Raw genomic sequence first — 22,301 nt, 5'->3', positions numbered from 1 at the left:
TATAATACTGTCAGGACAGGAAGAGAGAAATAATAAGAAAATGGAATAAGGTAGAGCTTAGGAAAGAGAAAGAACAATAAAGAAAACGATATTCTAAATGAAAAAAGGTTAAAGTAACCAAGTTTATGGACATTCTTGCCAGAAAATATAGAGTTCAGTGGTCTTTAAATCTTTGATTAAAATTAAATTACATTTAAAATTTAGTTCTTCACTCATGTAGCCACATTTCCAACATTAAGAAAGCCATGCCTATATTATAGATCCTTCCATCATTGCAGAAAGTCTTCTGTAGAAGTGATACTTTATATATCCAACGAGCAAAGACTTCTGTCACAAATTGTTGATAGAAAATTTTGAGACAAACATTTCAAATTATTAACTATAAATCAGGAAACCTGTCATGATTAAGCATATATAACATCGAAAAAATATTTTAGGTTCAACAGGCCAACTACCTGTCTTTAGAATGGGATATCTCTACCCATCCAAACAAATAAGGGACCACTCTCTTTTAAAAGCCTTGGAGAGAATTATTTCATAGCCTCTCTTGGTAATCCACTTCAATGTTTAATAGTGCATCGAGAAACTCATCTTCCCTCTATCACTCAAATGGTAAATACTGCCATAATTTTTCAACCCATTTCCAGAGCAAATGAAGAACTTTTGCCACCAACTCTACAGCATATCCTACAATCTTCTATTCTGGAGGAAAAAACGCATTTCTTAGGACTTCTCAGAAGACCTTACTTTATGCCTGCAAGAGCGTGTGCATGTCCTGAGCTTGGGCAGGGCATCTCCCTTGCTATCACCGTGCAATGGCCCTGGGTAAATTTCAGCATAAAGTTCAAAATCCTTACCACTGAACAGAGTCCTTGCCACCAGGACACAACATCTGTCTCTGTCTCTCTGTCTCTCTCTGTCTCTCTCTCTCTCTCTCATCTAGTTTCCCATCCTTTCCTTCGTCTCTTCCTCAGCCTTATGGAATCTCACACTGATGACTCATGTGCTGTTTTCTCAGCCTGCAATGCTAACCTGAGGATTTGGACTTTGGATTCCAGTCTTCCTGCTGTACAAAGCATACTCCCCATCCAGTGCCCCGCAAAAGACTCAAAATACAGCAAGAAAAATGCATCTTGCTAAAAGGAAGATCCTGACTAAAAAGGTGATTAAATTTTGCAATAACGTTAGTTAATAGTTACTGAATAGCCACAAGGTGCTGATTTAACGAGGAAGGTTGGAGATTATTAATTCTCACACATCTTTAATAAAAAAAAAAGGAAACCAACCACCTATGTTGAATGTTTTGTTATCTGTCTAAAGTCAGAAGTCTGGATAATAAAACTTCTTGAAATCCCTTATAAGATTAAAATTCATTAGCATAAACACTAAGTATACCTTAGGTTGTTCATAAATGCCTGACTGAAAATGAATCTACTGTGTCTTGTATCTTGTTAAACTTGACTGTATTGACTTTATTTTCATTTATGCATGCCCAATGAAAGAATGAACGTCCTTTATACACTGCCAGTGAGAGTGTAAAGCTGTGCCTTTATGGAGGCAATTTAACACTCCGCATAAAGAGCCTTACAAGTGATTCCATTTCTAAGACCAAGACTCAGTAATTACGATACATCTATCTGTAGCGTGGACTCAGTCCTACGCAGCCTTTAAAAATGACACCATTTTTAAATGATGCTACAGAAGATAATTTAATAAGAAAAATTATATGTTAAGTATAAAAAGCAATTCCAAAATAATGTCAGTGTATTGGCTTTTCTTGGTGATAGTGTTATGTTAAACTATATCTCCTTCTTTTCTATAAATCTACTTATATTACACAAAAATTAAACTTAGAATAAAAAATTAATAATGATGACTAACCTTTAATGATAAAAGTGTAATGTTTTTCGTGTTCTTTTTATCTGGATTTTCTAAAATGAATTAACGTATCTTCTGAGATATGTGGAAAAGGTTATGTTAAATAATCACAATTAATTTAGAAGTAAGATTTGGTTCTACTACAGAAACTAGGATCTTTTCTCCTTATAAGTAATAAGAGCAATGTTACTCTTTTTTCCTTGCCTGTCAGGAAACTTAAAGCCAAATATGGCAGTCACCTTTAGTAGCTGCATGGCAAATGCCATATATTGGAGTGTGTGTCTGGCTATCCTCCATCATAACCTTCTACCTTGACCTGCATGTTCTCTGACTCTTTTTTTATTGCATTGTAGATATTCTTCTTCTAACTGGCCTCAAAATCTTTTTTGTGGAGAGGGGTATGAATGAAGGGGGAAAAGAAAGATGGAAAAGGAGGAGAAAAAGGATGAAGTGGCAGCTGTGCAAACAGAAGACCATTCTACCTCTGTAATTTTCAGATTTATTAAAGTTTAAGTTCCACCATAGTGGGTACCTTAATACTCATATAATAAATGAAAATAACGACTTCCCATTTTGAAAAATAAATATTTTGGAAGGGCCCTTCTAACTTTAAACAGCTGATATCTTATTAAATTTTGGTATCTTAGCATATGGTTATAAAAGCAGTCATCACCAGTGTTTTTTGCATGTTTGAAATATCAGAAAACTACAAAGATGCACTCTTTAGCATGACAATAGTTTGACTTCTACGCCTTCAATCGACAGATAATGCTTAGCACTCAGGATTTGAAATTCCTTTACAATAAGTCTGCACAGGTCTGTGGCTCACAAACTGTAAATCAATGTGCTATACGAAAGAAAAGGTTTAGCTACCATGAGCTGAATTTAGATAGCAGATATTCTTTTTTTAAAGGCTGTACGACTTTCTGTTTTGGTTTAACTTGCACCATCATTTAAAATAAGAGATCTTGGTCTTCCCTTCTGTGGCCGTCGCTGGAGCACCAGCAAGCCTAAATGAAGTTCAATGCCTTTGTGACTTCTGACCAGAGCAAGAACCATAAAAGGCATTCCAATATACCTTCTCACATTCATGGGAAGATTATGTCTTCTCCTCTTCCCAAAGAGCTAAGACAGAAGTACAATGTTCAATCCATGACCATTAGAAAGGATGATGAAGTTCGGGTTGTGGGAGGACACTACAACAGGCAGCAAATTGGCAAAGTGGTCCAGGTTTACAGGAGGAAATATGTCATCTCCACTGAATGAGTGCAGTGGGACAAGGCTAAAGGCACAACTGTTCATGCGGGCATTCGCCCTAGCAAGGTGGTTATCACTAGACTAAAGCTGGACAAAGACCACAAAAGTTCCTTGACCATAAAGCCAAATTTTGACAAGTAGGAAAGGAAAAGGGAAAATATAAGGAAGAAACAATTGAGAAGATGCAGGGATAAAGTAATATTATACACAGCTTTCATTAAAAACTGTAAAATTGAAAAAGAATAAGAGATATCTGACCAAAAAAAAAACCACAATGTTTCAACTTCTAAAAATCACAAGAGCTGGCAAAACTTGACCTGTATAATGACATGGCGGTAATCAGCAAGAGCTGACCTGCAGCCACCTCTTCAGATGGGGTTTTGGTCTTCAGTTTTCTAGGGTCCCCACCTGGCTCTCACCACTCATTTACAGTGGCCTTTGGTAGGCAGCTGTGTTTGTAACCTCTTTGCTGCAGCTCTAGTCTTTATGAAAGTTCCCCCAAAATGCAATTAATGGTTAAATATAATTCCTTCAAGGAGAGCCAAGGGCCGGCCTCTCACTAAAGAGTCATCCATGACACAGTGCCTCAGCATGCATGTCCAAGAAACTAACCAAGTACTATCAGGGATAAGCCAACCACCAAGTCTCTTCTTTAAACATCCTATGCTTTTGTGCTGCCTTTTCTTTTCCCTGTTTTCCAAATCACTGAGTGGCTAGCGCATAATAACTACTAATAAATGATGGATGGATGGACAGATGATAGATGGATGACAAATGTAATATACACTATAGTCTTAACTTCTTCTAGCTACGGGCACATAAAGAATTCTGCTACAAAGGAATCTGCAATATGATTATTAACAGAGCTTTTTTTATTATTATTATTATTATTGTCATTGTTATTCTTATAACAGCTGCTCACAGTTGTTCAAAACTTCCCTGATCTAACATTTAGGAGAAAGGGGTTCCCAGATGAAGAGGAAGAGCCACTACTGCTATACAAAATGATCTTAGGTGATACTTGGGGCTTGGTATTGAATTACAATGAATCACATCCTGAGAAACTTACTATTTTCCTATGGTTCTTTCAGTCTATCTGAGTATATCAAAGAACAAGTCTTACTTTGGCACTAACACATGTTTAAGCCCCTTTATGACACTTGCCAATTTAATTTCCCTTGTAAACAGAGGAGCATATGGCTCAAGCCTGAAGACAACAGAATCTAAACAGGATTTAACAGTAATTGTTTTTAACGGCAAATTATACTGGTTCTTCAGTTCTGGTTGGAATACAAAGATTTGTTTTAAAGAAAGTTAACTTTTGAAAGGCATTATAAAAATTCATGTTATGTATATTTACCACAATTAAAAATAAAAAACAAAGTGTGACATTAAGTAAATAAAAGCAGAAGGTAGAATGCAACCATAACAAAAGGCACCATGGTGATACACAAAATACTGATATTTGGGAGATAAATGACTGTTACAACGTTACTAGTTTCGGACAGAGATGGAAAGTGTTCAGATATACTTTAATTTCACTAAAACAAATATAAAAAATATGTTTAATAATAAATGACATTTTTATGGTGACAGAAAAACTTAAGATCTGTAACCTTGACAATTCATAACAGTTAAAGTCATTAGCTTCTGACTATAATTAACTAGATATGATTTTATATGTAATTATTTATGACTATATATGACCATAATCTATAAATCTACGCCAATAACATCGAACTAGATGGCTCCCTATACCAAGTCTCACGAAGTTCATAATCTGTAAGCTGCAAATGATGATACAAAATAAAATTGTGATAAAAGCACTTCTATATTTAAGATCATAAGCTGGGGCTAATAGTAAATAAACCAGTAAGTAGACCAAATGTCATGATACACCCCACTGTCAAACAGCAGCTGTGACAAATGCCATACAGGAGAGGTGCATGTGTCTATAAGGGTTTACAATAGGCGTAATTCGACCTTGGCAGGGCCTCCTTATGATGAGAGAGACAGCAGCAGCAAAACAAGGCAGAATCCACACAACCAAAGTCAGAGGAGTCTGAGACTGGGCTGGAGAGTTTGAATGCTCCTTGGCACAGATATGGAGTTTACCTTTATGCCGAGAACTATGGAAAGACAGCTAAAGGGGCTTTTAAAACAGAGTGACCTACCTGATCAGATCTGTGTTCTGAAAGGTTTGCTCTGGCTATAATAAGGCAACCCTCCAAAGAGGAATCAGGAAACAGAATCAAAGATTAAACTGATAACAAACAAAATCATTTAGAAATTACCACATCTAGACCAAAAAAATAATGACCAACAGGAAGGAAGTTCAGATAATTGTCCAGGTTTTTTTTTTAACAGAAATGACAAGATAACACTACACTTTTATTTAGGTATATGACATAAAAAAAATTTATAAACAATATAAAATTTAACATTTGTAACATATCAAAAAATGTCATAACTTCTTGGTCAGACCTAAGGTGGCCTACCTACCTCAAGGGTTTTCAAGGCAGAGGACTGGAGCTCCTGGAGAGTCTAAGAACCGAGGCTCTGATTACCTTCCTGGTCCCCTGCCCAGGCTTTTCTTCATGTTTTAGGCTTCTAATAAGGTTTAAAGAAGAAATAGTTTTGCTACTGAAACCAAGTCAGAAACCCAATGTTAACTCCTGTGGCCTCTAAGACCCAGTTAAGAGATTAGAATCAGTCAGTGGGCGCATAGTACCTCAGATGACTATACCCTATGGCTCCTATTTCATCTAAACTTCCAATTCTGATCTCTTTCGTGAAAGTCAATACTCAGAAATAGTCCCCTATCTGTTTCTAAGCCTCCTCAAAAAGGCTCCAACTCTGGGTCACATTGGCACACCCACAAGAACACTAAAAACGAAAAGGGAAAAAAAAGGAGGGGAGGGGAGGGGAGGGGAGGGAAGGAAAGGGAAGGGAAGGGAAAGAAAAAAGAATATACAGCAGCAAACTGGCAAGGACCTGGAGCACAGCTGGGAGGTGCAGACTGGCACATTCACTTTGGAAATTTGGCAACACCCACTGAAGCTCAGCAACTGCACTCCTAGGAATATACCCAACAAAAATGCATGCACAGGTCCATTCACCAAAAGACAAGTATACAAATGCTCATAGAAGCACTATTTCTAATAGCCACAAACTATAAACAGCCCACATGCTGATCAATAGCAAAATGAATAAATAAAGTGAGGTATATTCACATGGTGAATATCTACAGCAATGAGACTGAATCAATTACAACTACTCATACAGGTAGTAACCTTGGAAACGACGGATGAGGAGGGTTTCTATTTATATATAATGTCCAAAAACAGATACAACTCAATAATCATATTTGGAAATAATCTCAATCTTTACCTTAATACTAAAACCCAAAATAAATCACAGATTTAAATATTCAGAGTTAAAAACTTCTATAAATAAACATAGCAGAAATTCTTAGTAACCTTGGACTTGGCAAAGAGTTCTTAGATACAACACATAAACTGCAAAATTTTTTTTAAAAATCAATAAATTGGATTTTGTAATGACCTATATGATCTGTGCACTTTCCTATATATATGTTGAATAAAAACACTACTAAAAATTAAACAAAAACAAAAGTATAAGGATTGAGTGGAGGGTAGACAACAAAATTGGCCACTGTCATCTCATACATATATCTCAAATACATCTCAAATACATCTATCCTGCTAATAGAGAAACAAAGCCAACAGTGGCAGAACAGGGGTAAAAATAGTTATTGGGAACTGTCTGTCCTACCCTTCGAACTGAAATGGGGAGGGGGAGTACAATGAAGAAAGAATCTTCTATAAGATGGCTCTCCTGCCATGATTATTCTTAGTTCCCCAGAGACATGGACGAAAGTATATTATTCAACATTAAGAGCAAATAAAAGACACCTCGGTCCTGGATTCTTTCACTGAATCTCCTTTATTTCCTTCTCTCTTCATTTGGTCCTATACTTATTTTATTTTCTCCCTTCATTTCTCCTTATTCTTTCAGGCTTCTCTTTTTGCTTTCTGCAACCACGCATCATTATCATATGCCCTTTTTCTCTGCACTTAAGAGGCTCCAAAATAAGAAAAGGAATTAAAATACATGCACAAAAATAGCACAGGTTCTTTATGTGTTTCAAATGCTCTTATGCTGAAGAAGGGACAACATATAATCTCTATTACTTTGCACCAATCTTGTTTATACAGCATTGTTAGAATACAGGCCACAGCATAAATATTTTTGAACTTCCTCCCTCTCCCTTTTTCTCTTCTCCTGAAAAAGGTAGTTAGCAATTTGTCAATTCAAATATGTGCTAGCTATGCGGGATGCTAATTATCTAGGCTACTACTTCTTATTTATTCCAGTATAAGGACTCCTCTAAAACAACAAAATAAAAAATGTCAAAAATACACACACAACTAGAAATGATCCTTTTAGTATCTGTTCTCTGAGAAAATGCAAACCTAGCAGGCACTGATATTTTACTTTTGACTGCTTGTGAACTTTATTAATGACTACACATCCATTTACATTTAACAGCAACGTGGGCAATGCTTAGTGTGAATGTGGATTCTCAGCTTCCCAAACTGCTCAGCCCTCCCTGGAGTCAGCCCAAATGGATTGGAAATCATGGCTCTGAGCACTCTGGGCTCAGCTCTTCTTTTGATTAAGAGTTGTCGAATTTTGTTCATGAGTTCACTGGAGTAGCAATACAGTTTGACAACAAGTTTAGTACAGCAAAGCACTTTCTGTTCACTCAGGATCTTTCTAGCATGATTTGTCTGAGTCTTTCCAACAGCCAGTATTTATGTGTTCTCTCTCCTCATCACTTAGAACTATTATCTAAAAATGTTTAATAAATGATCGTCACCTTTTTTCTAGCTATTATTGTTAATACTGCTTCTCTTACTACTTTTCCTCACCTACTCTACCCCATAAATTTCCAAATCCCAATAGTGTTCTAGCTTGGAAATGCAAGAAGAAACAAAAACTTAAAAATCTAGTTTTTTATCAAATAAATATACACACCTTATTTTTTATTTTTTTACATTTACATGGAGTAGATGAGGAAGTAAAACTGTGCGTGGCTCTGTCCCTACCATATTTAAGATGAATATATTCCTTCATTCGACAGGCACTCGATCAAAAAGAAAATACTCGTAGTAAGAGTTACGCCTAAAATCTGTAAGATGGGTATTCTCTTGCAACAGATTTATCTTCCTTTTAACTGGCAACAGCATACGAATCAGGCACCATTCTTTTTTATTCATTCATTAACGTTCTCTGTCCTTAATTTTTAAAATGAGTAAAAGTTAACATTTTTCTCTTTCTCCAAAGTATTAAGAAAAAAACAAAACAACTATAACTTTTTGTCACTCCATTGGTTTCTGTCCTATGAGTCAGCCATTATGAACAGAGGAACTCTATGCCTCCCCTATAAAATGACATTCGATGGACCGCCACTATTCTTCTTTTTTCCTCCTCTTTTAATTCCCCCTCCACACATACTTCCACCCCTGACCTATGGATGTTGTCATTTCCCCTTAAGAACTGGATCTCTAAAGGTGGGGCGTCTCCTCCCACACGCTCATGGCGTGCGCCCAGGGCCTGGAGTCCACCCCACCCCAGGTATGGTCCGTGGCTCCACCTGGGGATTGAATCCAGGACCTTCTGCGTGTAAAGCAGACGTGCTAACCACTACACTATGGAGCCACCCCCACTATTCTGTTAAAGATAAAAATATAATTTTAAATTTCAAGGTGGTACTGAGATGTTAAAATAATATTTTCTAATTAAGGCCTCCAAAAACATTCAAAATTCCATTATGATATCACCTCAAATCCGATTTGTATTTTTCAATAAAGATCCTGAAAGGTCTACAAAAATAAATTTTTTGTTTTGCTTTTCCCGTTTTACAAAATTGTCTGAAAAAAACTAATTCAATCAACACTAGTTGTTAGAAAACTAGCAGTTCCCATTAAGCGGGTTAAGAATATGAGATGGAAAAATTATTAGGAACTTCACATTACTATTATTGAAAATGTTATTTCTCTACTCGGTTCCATGAAATATCAAAATATTATTCTATACTGCAGACAGTGAGCAAAATCAATTGTGGCAAATAATAACTTGGTTTCTTAAAAACAAGTAGTTTCTCCCCTCTATAAAGAAAGAAGACTGGGTTTCTTCATCCTTCCTCCCAATATAATATATTCATGGGAACACTGACCATTTATAAATTCCAAATATCTTTGAGACTTAGCCCATCCTTCAAACAACTAACTTAAAAAAATAAATAAATAAAGACTTTTAAAATTTAGGTAATAGGTGAACAAAGAATTGAAGAATGTGATGGTAATGCTACATGATATTATAAGCTATTAAGTTCCTGGGCAAGTCTACGGCCATGCCACCCTGAACAAGCCCAATCTCGTCTGATCTCGGAAGCTAAGCAGGGTAGGGCCTGGTTATTACTTGGAAGTACTAGGAAGACCAGGTGCTGTAGGTGTAAAAAATAAAAAATAAGGAATTGTAAGCTGACAAGGTTCTTGCAATCTGTGAGGTCAACCAAGGGTTGCCTCACCTTAAAGAAGAAAAATTTAAAAAGTGCCTGGGCAAGATATAATGGTACTAGGCCATAATTTTCTTAACTTTGGATTCTTGTTTTTCACGTTCTTCCAAACAAATTACAAAAGGCAAATGATTTGACTACTCATTATTGTACGGCTTTAAAAAAAAAAAAAAAGAAAAAAGAAAAAAGAAGTAACTTCTATTTTTAATATATTTACATTAATGAAACAATGTCTATATTTGCAGAGTGTTGGCTGACCCATAAACTACATTTAACACCCACTAAGTCAGCATATCACAACTGCCAAATATTATGTGTAAGCGCCAACCCTCCCCCCACCCCCAACAAACAAAGCAAGCAAGCTCTGGTAAAACTGTTTATAAAGTTGTCGTAAGCATGGAAGATGATACCTAAACTTTAAAATCACGGTCACATACATCCTCCCTTTACATCCAATTTAAGCACAGGAGCTTAGGAAATTAAGTAATTAAAATATTTTAGAGTTTTTCCTTATAAGAATATATTTTAATCATAAAAAAACCTTCACCCATTCCTAATTCATTTCTCATTAACACTCATTCATTCTGTTCAACCCTCAATTTATCAATATAGAATTCATGCTATTCAAAAAAGAAAACCAACATAATTACGGCTGTCATCTCATTAAGAATGCTCTTCCCAGTAACAGAACTCTGACATTACAGTTGGCACCCACACCATTCCCTATTTGCACCACCATGCTCTCCCCTTCCCATCACCACCATTTTACTGGCAGAACATTCACAAGACTGAAGGTCTGTTTCTTCATCTCAGGAAACAGAATACTTAAAAACGGATGGCTAGCCACAAACCAGAAGTTAGACGCTACATAAAAATAAACACAAATGTACCTAAATTGTTCTATTTTCAGTCTCTAAAGAAAGCAGTAACATCTTCCATATCTCTTAATGCCCAGAATTATAGCCAGGAGCCTTTCACCTAATTATACTAATAAATTGATTTAATGTCATCATTTTGCCATCAGAGCATGTCCTCCATACACTAGTGTGTTTTAATTAAATCTTCTTTACCATGGTAGGTTCTTCACATATTTTTTCCAGTGTTTTTCCTATTTAATCCCTAACTACCAAATTATTTCTCTATGTTTTCCTAAATATTAAACCTATGAACAAAAAGATAACCCTGAAAACTAACCACAGAAGAGATAAATCAATACACCTTAAATACAAAATATCAACATCAGGTATAAACTATTAGGTAATCAAGAGAAAGGTAAGCATCAACTGTATGCCCCCAAATCCCAATTTAAAACATTATGTAGTATACAGAATTTTGGAAAATGGAAATGAACACAGTATTTACATAGCAAAACAGACAACTATAGCCTCATTTCTGACTTGAGATTTTAAAAAATCTTAATTCTATTCATTAAGTAAAACAGCCATTTTAAGGAAATACCTCCTTACAGGTATAATCATTTGATTGACAGATAAAATAATTGCTTTAAAAATACTTGAGTCATTTTGTCCTTACCTGCAGGCACGAACCATTACTGCATGCAGTGACTGTTCCATTTCCTAGCACAGACTTGAAGAAGCATATCTCTCTTTCAGAATGTGACTAATCTGTGGGTTTGCAATTTCTAAGCTATTTACAAATGGCACTCCCTTTCCACATAAGAAAATACTTATTACAACCAAAAGTCAAGAATTTTTAACCTAGATCTTACAAATAATGTTGGTAATTATGTGTAGCGACATCATCAAAATACAGGAAGAAAATGTAATACTAGAATTTCCTTAAAGAAAGTAAGATTATTTGTTTATTTTTTTAGCTAAGCAAATTATTTTTTAAAGCCTTCAACAGCTGTCACACATGAACCAGCAGTCTGCTGTGTTATGGTGTGCATGCTGCAGCTGATTAGGCTTCACTATTTTTTTAAAAATCAATTACCCTTTGTAAAAGCAGAACAGCTTGCCCATATACACATCTTCAATACAGCACAATGACCAGCATGCAGTACAATACATTATATAGCAAACTTGACAAGAAAAAAACATGTCCTGGTTTGTTTCTTAGCAATGCTACACCATTAATTGTTCATGCAAGAGATGTAGCTGTACCTTTCTGATGAGGACGACTTCTCAGAGTTAACTGACATCAGCAGCTCAATCTTCTGCTTGATTTCTGGAAAAATCAGAAAATATTCACAACCAAGATTGCCTGCCCTTGCTTTCAAGCCTTATATCAAGAGATTTTTCTTCTCTAATCCCTTTTGTTCAAAATGAGGCCACAAGATTCGCAGTACTTCTGTTAGGACTGGGATTCAATGGTGCTATAAAGGGAAAAAGCTCCAGAGGCATCAGGCCTTGCTAAACTATGCACATGACTGTTTATGAAAGCAGGAAGTACCATTTCTTTTAAGCAGAGGGGTGTTTTCTTTTTTAAGGTAGAACCAGTCTGGCCCTACTAGAAGATATTAAAAGCAGCAAATTAAAATGCAAACGAGAAATGCTAACGACTGAATTCAACATACTAGATAATCTGAGAAGCCTGGGTAATAAAGTTACAGGCTGTAATAAACAGATATGCAACCCCTGGCTACTTCTATTTCACCAGCCCTGAAAAATATGGCTCAGTGAATCATTTTTATCACTTAAGAATGAAACATTAAACCAGAACCCCAATTTATAGATTAAAATTGTTTAACCTTTGTTATAATTTCTTGGTTGTTTTTAACTAAAAATAGAATTAATCTCTACTCCCTAGCTCCTTTAGAGAAAGACTTGTATTTTACACCTTAATTTCCCCCTCCTCTTTCACAGTACAGCACAAGTGAACAGCAACACCCAGTTACCTAGCAGATAATCTACTTCTCCTTTTAGGAAAGGACTGACAATGCCATCTAAAACAGAAATAAAAGCGCCAATTTAATTTATTTAAAAGATAATTGCCTGATACTGACTTGGAAAAAAAGATAATAGACTAAAAGGGAAGGAAAGGTAAAAATAAAAGGGAGGTAGAAAAGAGAAAGAAAAAAATCCATTTCCATTAAAATACTAATGATTAACCAAAAGCACATAATTTTACATGAATAAAACTGACATGGTCTTATTACTCAGACTATTTCACATGTAAAACTGTTTTCCTTTTCATAAAGGGGTTTTCCTATTTGTAATTAAAAGTTCACATACCAAAAATAAAACACAATGCCACTGAAATGCTATAGGCAGTCTCAGGATTTCGAAGTAGACTTCAATAGTTTGGGGATTTGTTGTTATTGTTGTTGTTGTTTTTTAAGGGTATAACAAAGCCTAATTTTTACAAATCTTGACTACAGAAACCAAAAGAATATGAGAAGATGTAAAGGGAAAAGGAATAAAAATTGGTTACATAAAATACAATGGACCTCTACAGGAATATCTTCTTTATATTGTTAAAATAAAGATTTTTCCAAATTGCTTAAATTTACAATTCTTCCAACGGGCATGACCGGCATGGCATGAATATCTAATGAGAGAACAGAATCTACCACAGATTATAGCCAAACTACCTAACCACTGGGGAGAGCACCCTGCAATGTGGTTAAATTGAGATGATGATAATGAAACTTACCTTGAGGATTTTTACATGGATTACAGAGCCTGGCACCTGGTGCCATAGTGAATGCTCAGTAACATCCCTCCCACCAGGTTAAAAAGAGCCCAGTGTTTAAGAGCTCGGGCTCTGCTGCCAAGTAACTTTGGATTTGAAAGCTGGCTTCTCCAACATTTTTAATAGCTACATGACCTTGAGGAAATTACTTAAACTCTCTAAGCCTCTATCTCCTCTCCTATAAAATGGGGATAATAATTCTTAGATGAGGGGCTGTTGTGAGGACTTAATGAAATAATCCATGAAAGTCATGTAGTGTCATGCATGGCACATAAACCCTCTCTGCCTAGCAAAGGAAAGTGATCCTAAATAACTATTTGTTGAATTAATTAATGAGGTGTACTACGTTTGTCCCATCTTAAAAGTTTTTCCACAGTTTTAATCCATCTTGTCCCTCTTACTACTAACCTCAACATCCACCTGTTTATCATTAGTGTTATTATATATGGAAATTTAACTTTAATCTGTATCTTAGTCTCCCTATCTAGAGAATATTCCCAGTCAATCAACTAACCACTTCAGAAATGAGGTTACACTTTAATCCATCTTCACCGTGGCGATTTTTCATTCCAAAAAGAAAAAAGTTCACACTTGAGTGTATCTATATAAAATCTGTACACTTAAGCTGAAAGACCCCAAGATGAAACTACACAGATCTAACGAAGTTTATACCCTTCCAATCTTATAAACATTGGAAAGAAAAGTTTATACCCTTCCAATCTTATAAACATTGGAAAGAAAAATTAAAACTCTAACCCATTTTCTGGCTGGTAACTTTAGGAGCTCCAAACCAAATGGTTTTAAATAATACATGAAAAGGTTTCCAACATCATTTTTACATTTTCTTCAAATCTTCAGATTTGTTTATAGCTTCAGAAAAACTGAAAAGTTCAGGAATGTTTGCAAACACTACGTTAACACTGTACCCTTTGAGGCGCATATATTCCATCTATGCTACTATCTTATCAGTACTTTATCAATACCATCCATGGGTCTGATTACCCCTTACAGTCATTAAGAACTCCAGAAGCCTCGTCGGTTTCATTCCACCACAAGAACTGCCACAATCCTGGGGGGCTTTGGTGTTCATATTGATATGACCTCCAAAAATCTTGGCCAGGGACTGTGGCCTCCTCAAGTCTCCTCACTGTCTCCTGAACCTCTGAAAACCTCTGATCACTCAAATCATCTACTCTCATGACCACACTTAGGACGTTCTCTTACATGCGCTACAAATATTTCCCCAAAAATCAGCTGATTGGTTTTCTATTTTACTCACAGTATCTAGGACCCTATACTTTATTTTTTTACAATTAAGTCCACTAATCTTTTCCTTTATGAATTATGGCCTCCTGTTAAACCTGGACTTTCCCAACACTAAAAATTTTTAAATCATCATCCTATTTTTCTCTAATACACTTTATAATTTTATTTTGCACGTAAATCTTAAACTCTCCTAGAATTTATTTTGCTCTATGAATTGATAAAGTGTGCCACTATGTTTTTATAGTTCGCATTTTAAAGCCTTATACCCACCCCGACTCCACAACTCTATAAATTACTCTCTTTTCCACCACTCCTTGGTTTTTCCAAAGCAGCAGAATTTACAACCTTGTAAATACATATTTATTTAACCATTTACTGTCTCCATTTATGCATTCAGGCCAATGAGGGCAAAAAGGCCGCACCTCTTTATTTCACAAAGAAAATAATCCAGTGATACCTATGTGGTTTGAATAAGCATATTTAAAAATTATAGTTCACTTGATGTTTTAGTCATTGTTTTAATTGCTAAATAACATTATACAATAACATAAGTTTTGCTGGGGTTTTTTTTTTTAATGCTTTTGTATTTTTATTATTCTTCTAAATGTGGGTTCTTTGCTGGATCATCTTTTTTTCACCCAGACCTTCAAATGTTGGTGATACTCACATGACCCTCTTTTCCCTCACTGACTCTTTTATCTGTATCCTTCCTTATTCCACGTTCCCTGGTGATCTAGTGGTCAGGATTTAGCGCTCTCTTTTATCTGTACCCTTGACATTCACAACCATAAGGGCACTGATGACGACCAAATCTGAATTTCTAGCTCAATATGCTCCTCCACAACCCAGAAATGTCCTTCAATCCCTACTAGACATTGTCACCTAAATGCCTTGAATGCAATATGTAAAACTAACTCCATCAACTTTTCAATCTAATGTCTCCTTTTATGGTCTTTGTCTTAGTGAAGAGCAGCATCACTAACCCCCAAACCCCCAGTCAGAAATTTTTCAGGGATCCCAGACTAGTATCCCTGTTCCTTTTGGGACATCATTACCACCCTTCTCCTTTTTATTATATGTTTTATGCTCTGGAAATGCTGAGATCTACTCTACGATTCCCCAAACACACCATGCTTTCTCACACCAAGTCTTTTCTTACACAGTTTGCTCTGCCTGGAATACCACTGCGCAGTTCGTTTCCCTTGCACACGCAACTCACTTTTCTAATCTCAGCCCAATCATTACCTATTCTCTGACATCTTCCCGGACAGAATACAGGTCACCTCATCTGCCCCTCCATGTATCACATACACTTGCATTACTTGTTTGATTCCCCACTGAGACCAAAGCTTCCTTAAGGACAGGGAATTGCATTTTCACTTCAATTCACACATGTCTGTTGATACTTTCATGGTCACTGTAGCCTATTCTAGTCCAGTTAATGTTAATGGTGCAATCTAGCTAAGTTTGTTTCCTTAAATATGCATTGCCAGATACAATTAATCAGAGATTCAAACAAAGTAGAGCAAGAAGGATACTCAGATGCCATCGCCTAGCTGAATCCACAAATTTATAAAGAAATTGGAAGGGAAAAAAGATTAGCTAGAGGCAATAACATTACCCTCTCAAAAGGTTACTGTCTCTGAGACCAACAGTTAAATTTCCAAGGACTTAGCAATGCAAGTAGAATAGTTCAGTCTTTTTTAAAATCGGCTTCATAAATGCTATTTTCTCATATCTCCAATCCATTAGAATCATCACTATTAGTTGGCTTTCTTAATTAAAATAACTGGTTGGCCTGTGACATCATACTTTTCTTATTCATCACCTTACATAGCAAAAAAAGAAAAACCAATGCACTGGGAATTCTCCTACAGACCTTCACAATACCCCTTTATTCTCATTATACTAACACTTTACAAGATACTCAAATTATTTGTAAAGAGGAGAAATTTAACTCTTCAGCAATGGACTACTTTCTCTAATATTTCACTTTCTACTCAGTCACATGAGGCTGAAGACTCCCGGAACACTTACGGCCATGAGTCCCGAGCTGCGCCAATCCCTAAGAACCCTGACCAGGAATAGCAGTTAGCAGTAACTAATATAATACTAAGTCCGGTAAAGATGGTGCTTCCAAGACATCCTGGAAGAGAAACTGGGCAGTCCTGAATCCACCTGGAATTCTAAGAGTAATAGCAGCCTAAAACTAACATAGGGATGCCATAGAGGTGATATGCCCCTGTGTCCTTTAGATCACTAAGCACCAAGCACAAACTCAGATAAGATTTTTATTTTATGGCATGGAAATTAAGTAACACAATAATTGGGCAGATAATTCTACCTAAATTCTCAGACCTACATCCTTTTTCCACAAGTTTATTCCAAGAGATTTACTAAACTACCTTTCATTTGCCAAATTCATTACATGATTATCCAAAAATCTGATTTTTATTTTGGCTATATACTTTTTTTTTTTAATTACTGTCTCATACATATTTGGAGCCATTTCAAGCTACAAGAAACAGGTATGTACTCAGGTGATCTCAGGTGCTAGGATATTACTGCAAAAATAGGAAAATACCTCAGCAGGCCTAAGTACCAGAATCTTGTTCAGAAGACAAGGCAGCTCTTGAATCTCAGTTTATGTTACCAAGTGCTCAGAGGGACTGTTCTCCACCTTAATTAACGCTTCATCATCCTGGTGGAGCAACACTTCTGATCCTAATTTAATTTCTTCCCTCACCATCAATTAACTTCTTCTCTTTATTTCACATGTTCAGATTCTGCTGACTCAGGATGCATATTTAGGGCCTTCTCTCTTGGTGTCTCCAATTTAAGCCTAGGAGGATATTTAAGGGGCTCCCATTTAAATGCAAAGGAGTTGCCTACAGACACTTCCCCAGCTCAGTCAAGAGTCAATCCCTGATAATCACCATCTGGAACCAAATATTATTGACGCCCTGACTCAATTCAAGAGACAGACATGTAGTAAGAGACCCTTCATGAGGGGGCATGAGTAAAAGCAAAGTCTCAGAGACATCTAGGAAGGTCAATACTGACTAACCAACACCCTGAAGATCAATCTAGCCTAAAAAGGAGTCCTTGTTATGCCAGCATTCATTATTCAAGTTTTCTCTATTATGAGAAAACATAAAAAAGCAAAAATTGTGCAAACAAAAATAATTATTAGTGAACTAACCATTCAAAAAAGTGTCCCCAGTTAACACCAGCCTTTGCCCCCACCCATCAAACGCTTTCTCTAAACGCAGTCTCTCACTGATGGTCAGGTCATACATTCCAACAACTCAAAATGCAAATCCAGAGCAAAGTAAAAACTAAAAATCAACAACAAAAGATGCAACATTTGACAAAGTTAATGGCAGATACTAAAGAAATGTTAGAATTCCAGGTAAATCCACTGACAAATGAGGATACAGGAATTAGGAAGGTTAGTAACTGATGAGAAAAGTCAACAAGGATAATAATATGTTAGGTGTCTCAAGAATAATTATTGGATTATCAAAGGCTACTAAATGTAAAAAAAAATACTCAAAGTCTGCAAAAAATGTCCTTCAATTCCAATTGCATTGTAACTTAAAAGCCACCCAATCATATTGTTGTAAAAAAAACTTAGTATAAAAACGTATGCCAAAACAATCAACACTTGATATAATTTTTGTTCATTCTAAAACTCAGTATCTATTTTTCAATTATAACTTAAATTTTGTTAAATGAAATATAAGCTTACTTTCAGAATCCAATTTTATTTTTCAAGATAAAAATCCCAATTTCGTCACCATTCTTTAAAAGTAGTCTTTTTTCAGTATCAAATTTCCTCCTTCCATAATTTCAAAAAAAAAAATTACTTATGTTCCTAAATATGGTACTGTGCCAGTTGACCACAACGTGTTCATGCCAAACTCCACAACGGGGCAAAGGGCTGGGAGCTGAAGGAGGAGAAGGAAGTGATCTCAGGCTCATTAGCTTTCCGGTCTAGAACTTTCAAGGTAGCAGCTACTGCCACTTATCGAAAATTTCATTTACTAGAGAAAATGTTTTTCCTTCTGTCGCCTTTTAAATTATTACTCTGGGTATACTTTATAACCCAAAAGGAATACTAGCTTTTTTTTTTTTTTTGAGAAAAATAAAAATGGTTATTAATTCCCAAATTCTAGCAAGAAAAGTGGATCAATCCCCTCAAATTGGAATTCCCATCCTCACCCACACCCTGGAAGCCAGCGAGCAAGAATGCAAGGGAAAGAAAAAGACTATTCCTCTGCCCAAGACCCCAGATCACCAAACCTAACACAAAACAGAGCATGTTGATACTTTACACAGTTCATCATACAGTATTTGTTACCATTGTTTTGTTACTTTGATGCTGAAAATTTTAAGGAACTAAATACAAAAATGCATTAAAGTATGAAAATATGAATGTTTAAATAAACTCCTAATTTTATTAGTCTCACCATCACTGCCCTCTATTAGAGGTGATATGTAATGAAACTAATCCCTAAAACTGTCTACAGGTTTCTCACCACAGCAGAATATCATTAATAGTTAATCCAGCCACTATACAGAACAAAGACGCTCTTACCCTGACTCTGTTGGGGAGACAGAAGAAGCTACACAAGTTCTTAGATAACTGAGCTGTTACACTCAGAGTGTGTGTGATCTAATGCTCTGTTTATCAGGAAGCCAAGTTTTAAAGCTATCTGTTTTACACCTACAAAATATCACTTGTATATTTTTCTAAAACAATGTATGAATTTTAGAAATTACATCACAGAATAATATTCAGAAAAAGGAAGTCTTTTTAAAGCTGATTTTTCATACTAAATATTAATATACAACTGAAACTACTTGGTTCTCTAATATTGTGACATAATTTCATAAATTAAGATATTTTAATTTCATTAACAATTTTGGCATACAAAGAACTGTGAGTTCACCAAGGCAATGAATACCTGCTTTCCTTTACTAACTCCTTTAGTAAGCCAAGGCCCACCACTCAACCATCTTAAAAAGAAACTTCGCCAGGAGGTGGCAAAATCATTATGTAAGGCTTATTTCCATATATAAGAAAACAATCCATACAAAAATACGTGGATATAAGGAGGAATTAGTGTCCCTAACTCCCAATTCACATTAACTTTCAAACTTAAAAACTGGAATTGATGTGATATACTCCAATTTTTCCACCCTTCTACATTCCCTCAGTACCAACAGGTTACTAAGCTAGGCGATACCAGAACAGGGGGAAGAGGGTGTCACAAAAATGTGTAAGGCAAAATTCTTTCCCTCAGAAAGTCCACAGTCTAATATTTAACATTTAGCTTGAACCATCAGGCTTATTTAGGCCCTTTAAATAAAATCAATTCATTTAAACCTTACAACAATTGGAGAAAATAGGTACTTAATATAATTTCCATTTTACATGTTTGGAAACTGAAGCTTTGAAAGTTTAAGAAATTTGCTCAAGATTCCAGAGCTACACAATTCCATTGAAAATAATAAAATACTTAGATATAAATTTAACCAAGGAGTGAGAAAATTGTACACAGAAAACTACAAAACACGAAAGAAATTAAGGACCTAAATAAATGGAAAGACATTTTTTTGTTTATGGATTGGAGGAATTACTATAATTAAGACGGCAAATTGATCTACAGATTCACATATTACCTATCAAAATCCCAACTGCCTTTTTGTAGAAATGGGCAAGCTGACCCTAAAATTCATATTGGAATGCCAGGGACCCTGAATAACCAAAACAATATAGAGGAGAAAAAAGAGCAAAGTTGGAAGACACACATCTTGATTTCAAAACTTACTACCAAAGTTACAGTAATTAAAATGCTGCAGAACTGGCATAAGGAAAAACATATAAATCAATGGAATAGAATTAGAGTTCAGAAATAAACCCTCACACTGCACTCAACTGATTTACAACAAGAGTGCCAGAGCCATTCAACAGGAGAAAAAGGTCTCTTCAAAAGATAAATAACTGGATCTCCATATGCAAAAGAATAAAGCTGGACTCCTCTCCCACACTATATACAGAAATTAACTCAAAATGGACCAAAAACCTAAATATAAAGGCTAAAACTATAAAACTCTTAAAGGGAATGTAGGTGTAAATCTTCATAATTTTTGGATTAGGCTAAAGTTCTTAAATACAACACCAAAAGCATGAGGAACAAAAGAATAGATAAACTGAACAGCATAAGAATTTTTAAAAATTGTGCATCAAAAGATATTATTGAGAAAAAAGATAACCTGCAGAATAGGAGTAAATATTTATAAATCATATATCTGATAAAGAACTAGCATCTAGAATAATAAAGAACTCTTACAACTCAACAATTAAAAATCCCAACAACTCAATTAAAAAATGGGTGAAGGATTTAAATAGACATTTTTCCAAAGAAGAAATACAAATGGCCAATAAGCACATGAAAAATTGCTCAGCATCATGTGTCATTAGGGAAATGTGAATCAAAACAAGAATGAAATACCATTTTACACGTCCCAGGATGGCTACAATCAAAAAAATATTAACAAGTGTTGACGAGGTTATGGAGAATCTGGAGCCTTCATGCATTGCTGGTGGGAATGTCAAATGGTACCTCTGCTTTGGAGAACAATCCGGCAGTTCTTCAAAAAATTAAGTAAAAAGTTACCATATGACCCAATAATTCTACTCTTTGGTATACATACCCAAGAGAATTAAAAACATGTTCATATTGTTCACACAAAAACTTATACACAAATGTTCATAACAGTGATATTTATAATAACCAAAAAGTGGGGACAGCCCATATGTCCATCAACTGATGAAGGGATAAACAAAACACACACACTACCACATGGATGGATCTTGAAGACACTATAAAGAGTAAAACAAGCCAGACACAAAACATACATTGTATGATTTCCTTTTACATGATGTGTCCAGGAACAGGGAAATTATACAGAGACAGAAATTAGATCAAGGGGCTGAGAGGAAGGAGAATGGGGAGAGGCGGCTAACATACCTGTTTCCCTTTAGGATGATGAAAATGTTCGGGAATTAGATAATGGTGATGTTTTTACAACATTATAAATATGCTTAAAACCACTGAGTTGTACACTTTAAAATGGTTTTTTAAAAGGGAATGTATGCGAAATTATACAGAGACAGAAATTAGATCAAGGGGCTGAGAGGAAGGAGAATGGGGAGAGGCGGCTAACATACCTGTTTCCCTTTAGGATGATGAAAATGTTCGGGAATTAGATAATGGTGATGTTTTTACAACATTATAAATATGCTTAAAACCACTGAGTTGTACACTTTAAAATGGTTTTTTAAAAGGGAATGTATGCGAATTTTATTTCAGTTTAAAAAAAAAAAAAAAAGATTGCAGAGCTAGCATGTGACTGAGTCAGGATGAGAGCCCAGGCGGCCTAGCTTCCAAAGCCTAGCTCCGCAGCTATGCTGCACGTCCTGCAAGGAGGAAGTGATCGGTCCACCTGCGGAAAGAAAATGGTCAGAGAGGTTTGGGGGCTCATTTACAAGGGGTAAGAGGATTTTGCCAAGTGAAGAAATATCCCACTCTAAACAGGAATATGGCACAAGCAAAGCTACAAAGAACCGTAC

General features: G+C 35.7%; 1 protein-coding gene and 2 pseudogenes across 6 annotated transcripts in view; 2 read left to right on the top strand and 1 right to left on the bottom strand.

Moving 5' to 3' along the window:
• The window catches only part of SRPK2 (SRSF protein kinase 2), a 189,423-nt gene that overhangs the window by 114,538 nt on the left and 52,584 nt on the right, over nt 1-22,301 (bottom strand). For 2 of the 6 annotated variants that reach the window (XM_025041913.1, XM_006925381.3), the window contains exon 1: nt 11,863-12,089. The exons of 2 other annotated variants lie outside the window; for them this stretch is intronic. In XM_025041913.1, coding sequence (XP_024897681.1) covers nt 11,863-11,900 — 38 coding nt within the window. In that variant the 5' untranslated portion in view covers nt 11,901-12,089. Of the gene's footprint in view, nt 1-11,862; nt 12,090-22,301 lie in introns of those variants that run through there. 2 more of the 6 variants (XM_015599499.2, XM_006925380.3) reach the window with 2 other exon arrangements.
• On the top strand, nt 2,798-3,329 carry LOC107196660 (annotated as a pseudogene).
• On the top strand, nt 9,565-9,676 carry LOC112473581 (annotated as a pseudogene).

This window comes from Pteropus alecto, unplaced genomic scaffold (genome assembly GCF_000325575.1).
Source record: "Pteropus alecto unplaced genomic scaffold, ASM32557v1 scaffold109, whole genome shotgun sequence".
Lineage (NCBI taxonomy): Eukaryota > Metazoa > Chordata > Mammalia > Chiroptera > Pteropodidae > Pteropus > Pteropus alecto.
This window is presented reverse-complemented; position numbering and strand designations above follow the sequence as displayed.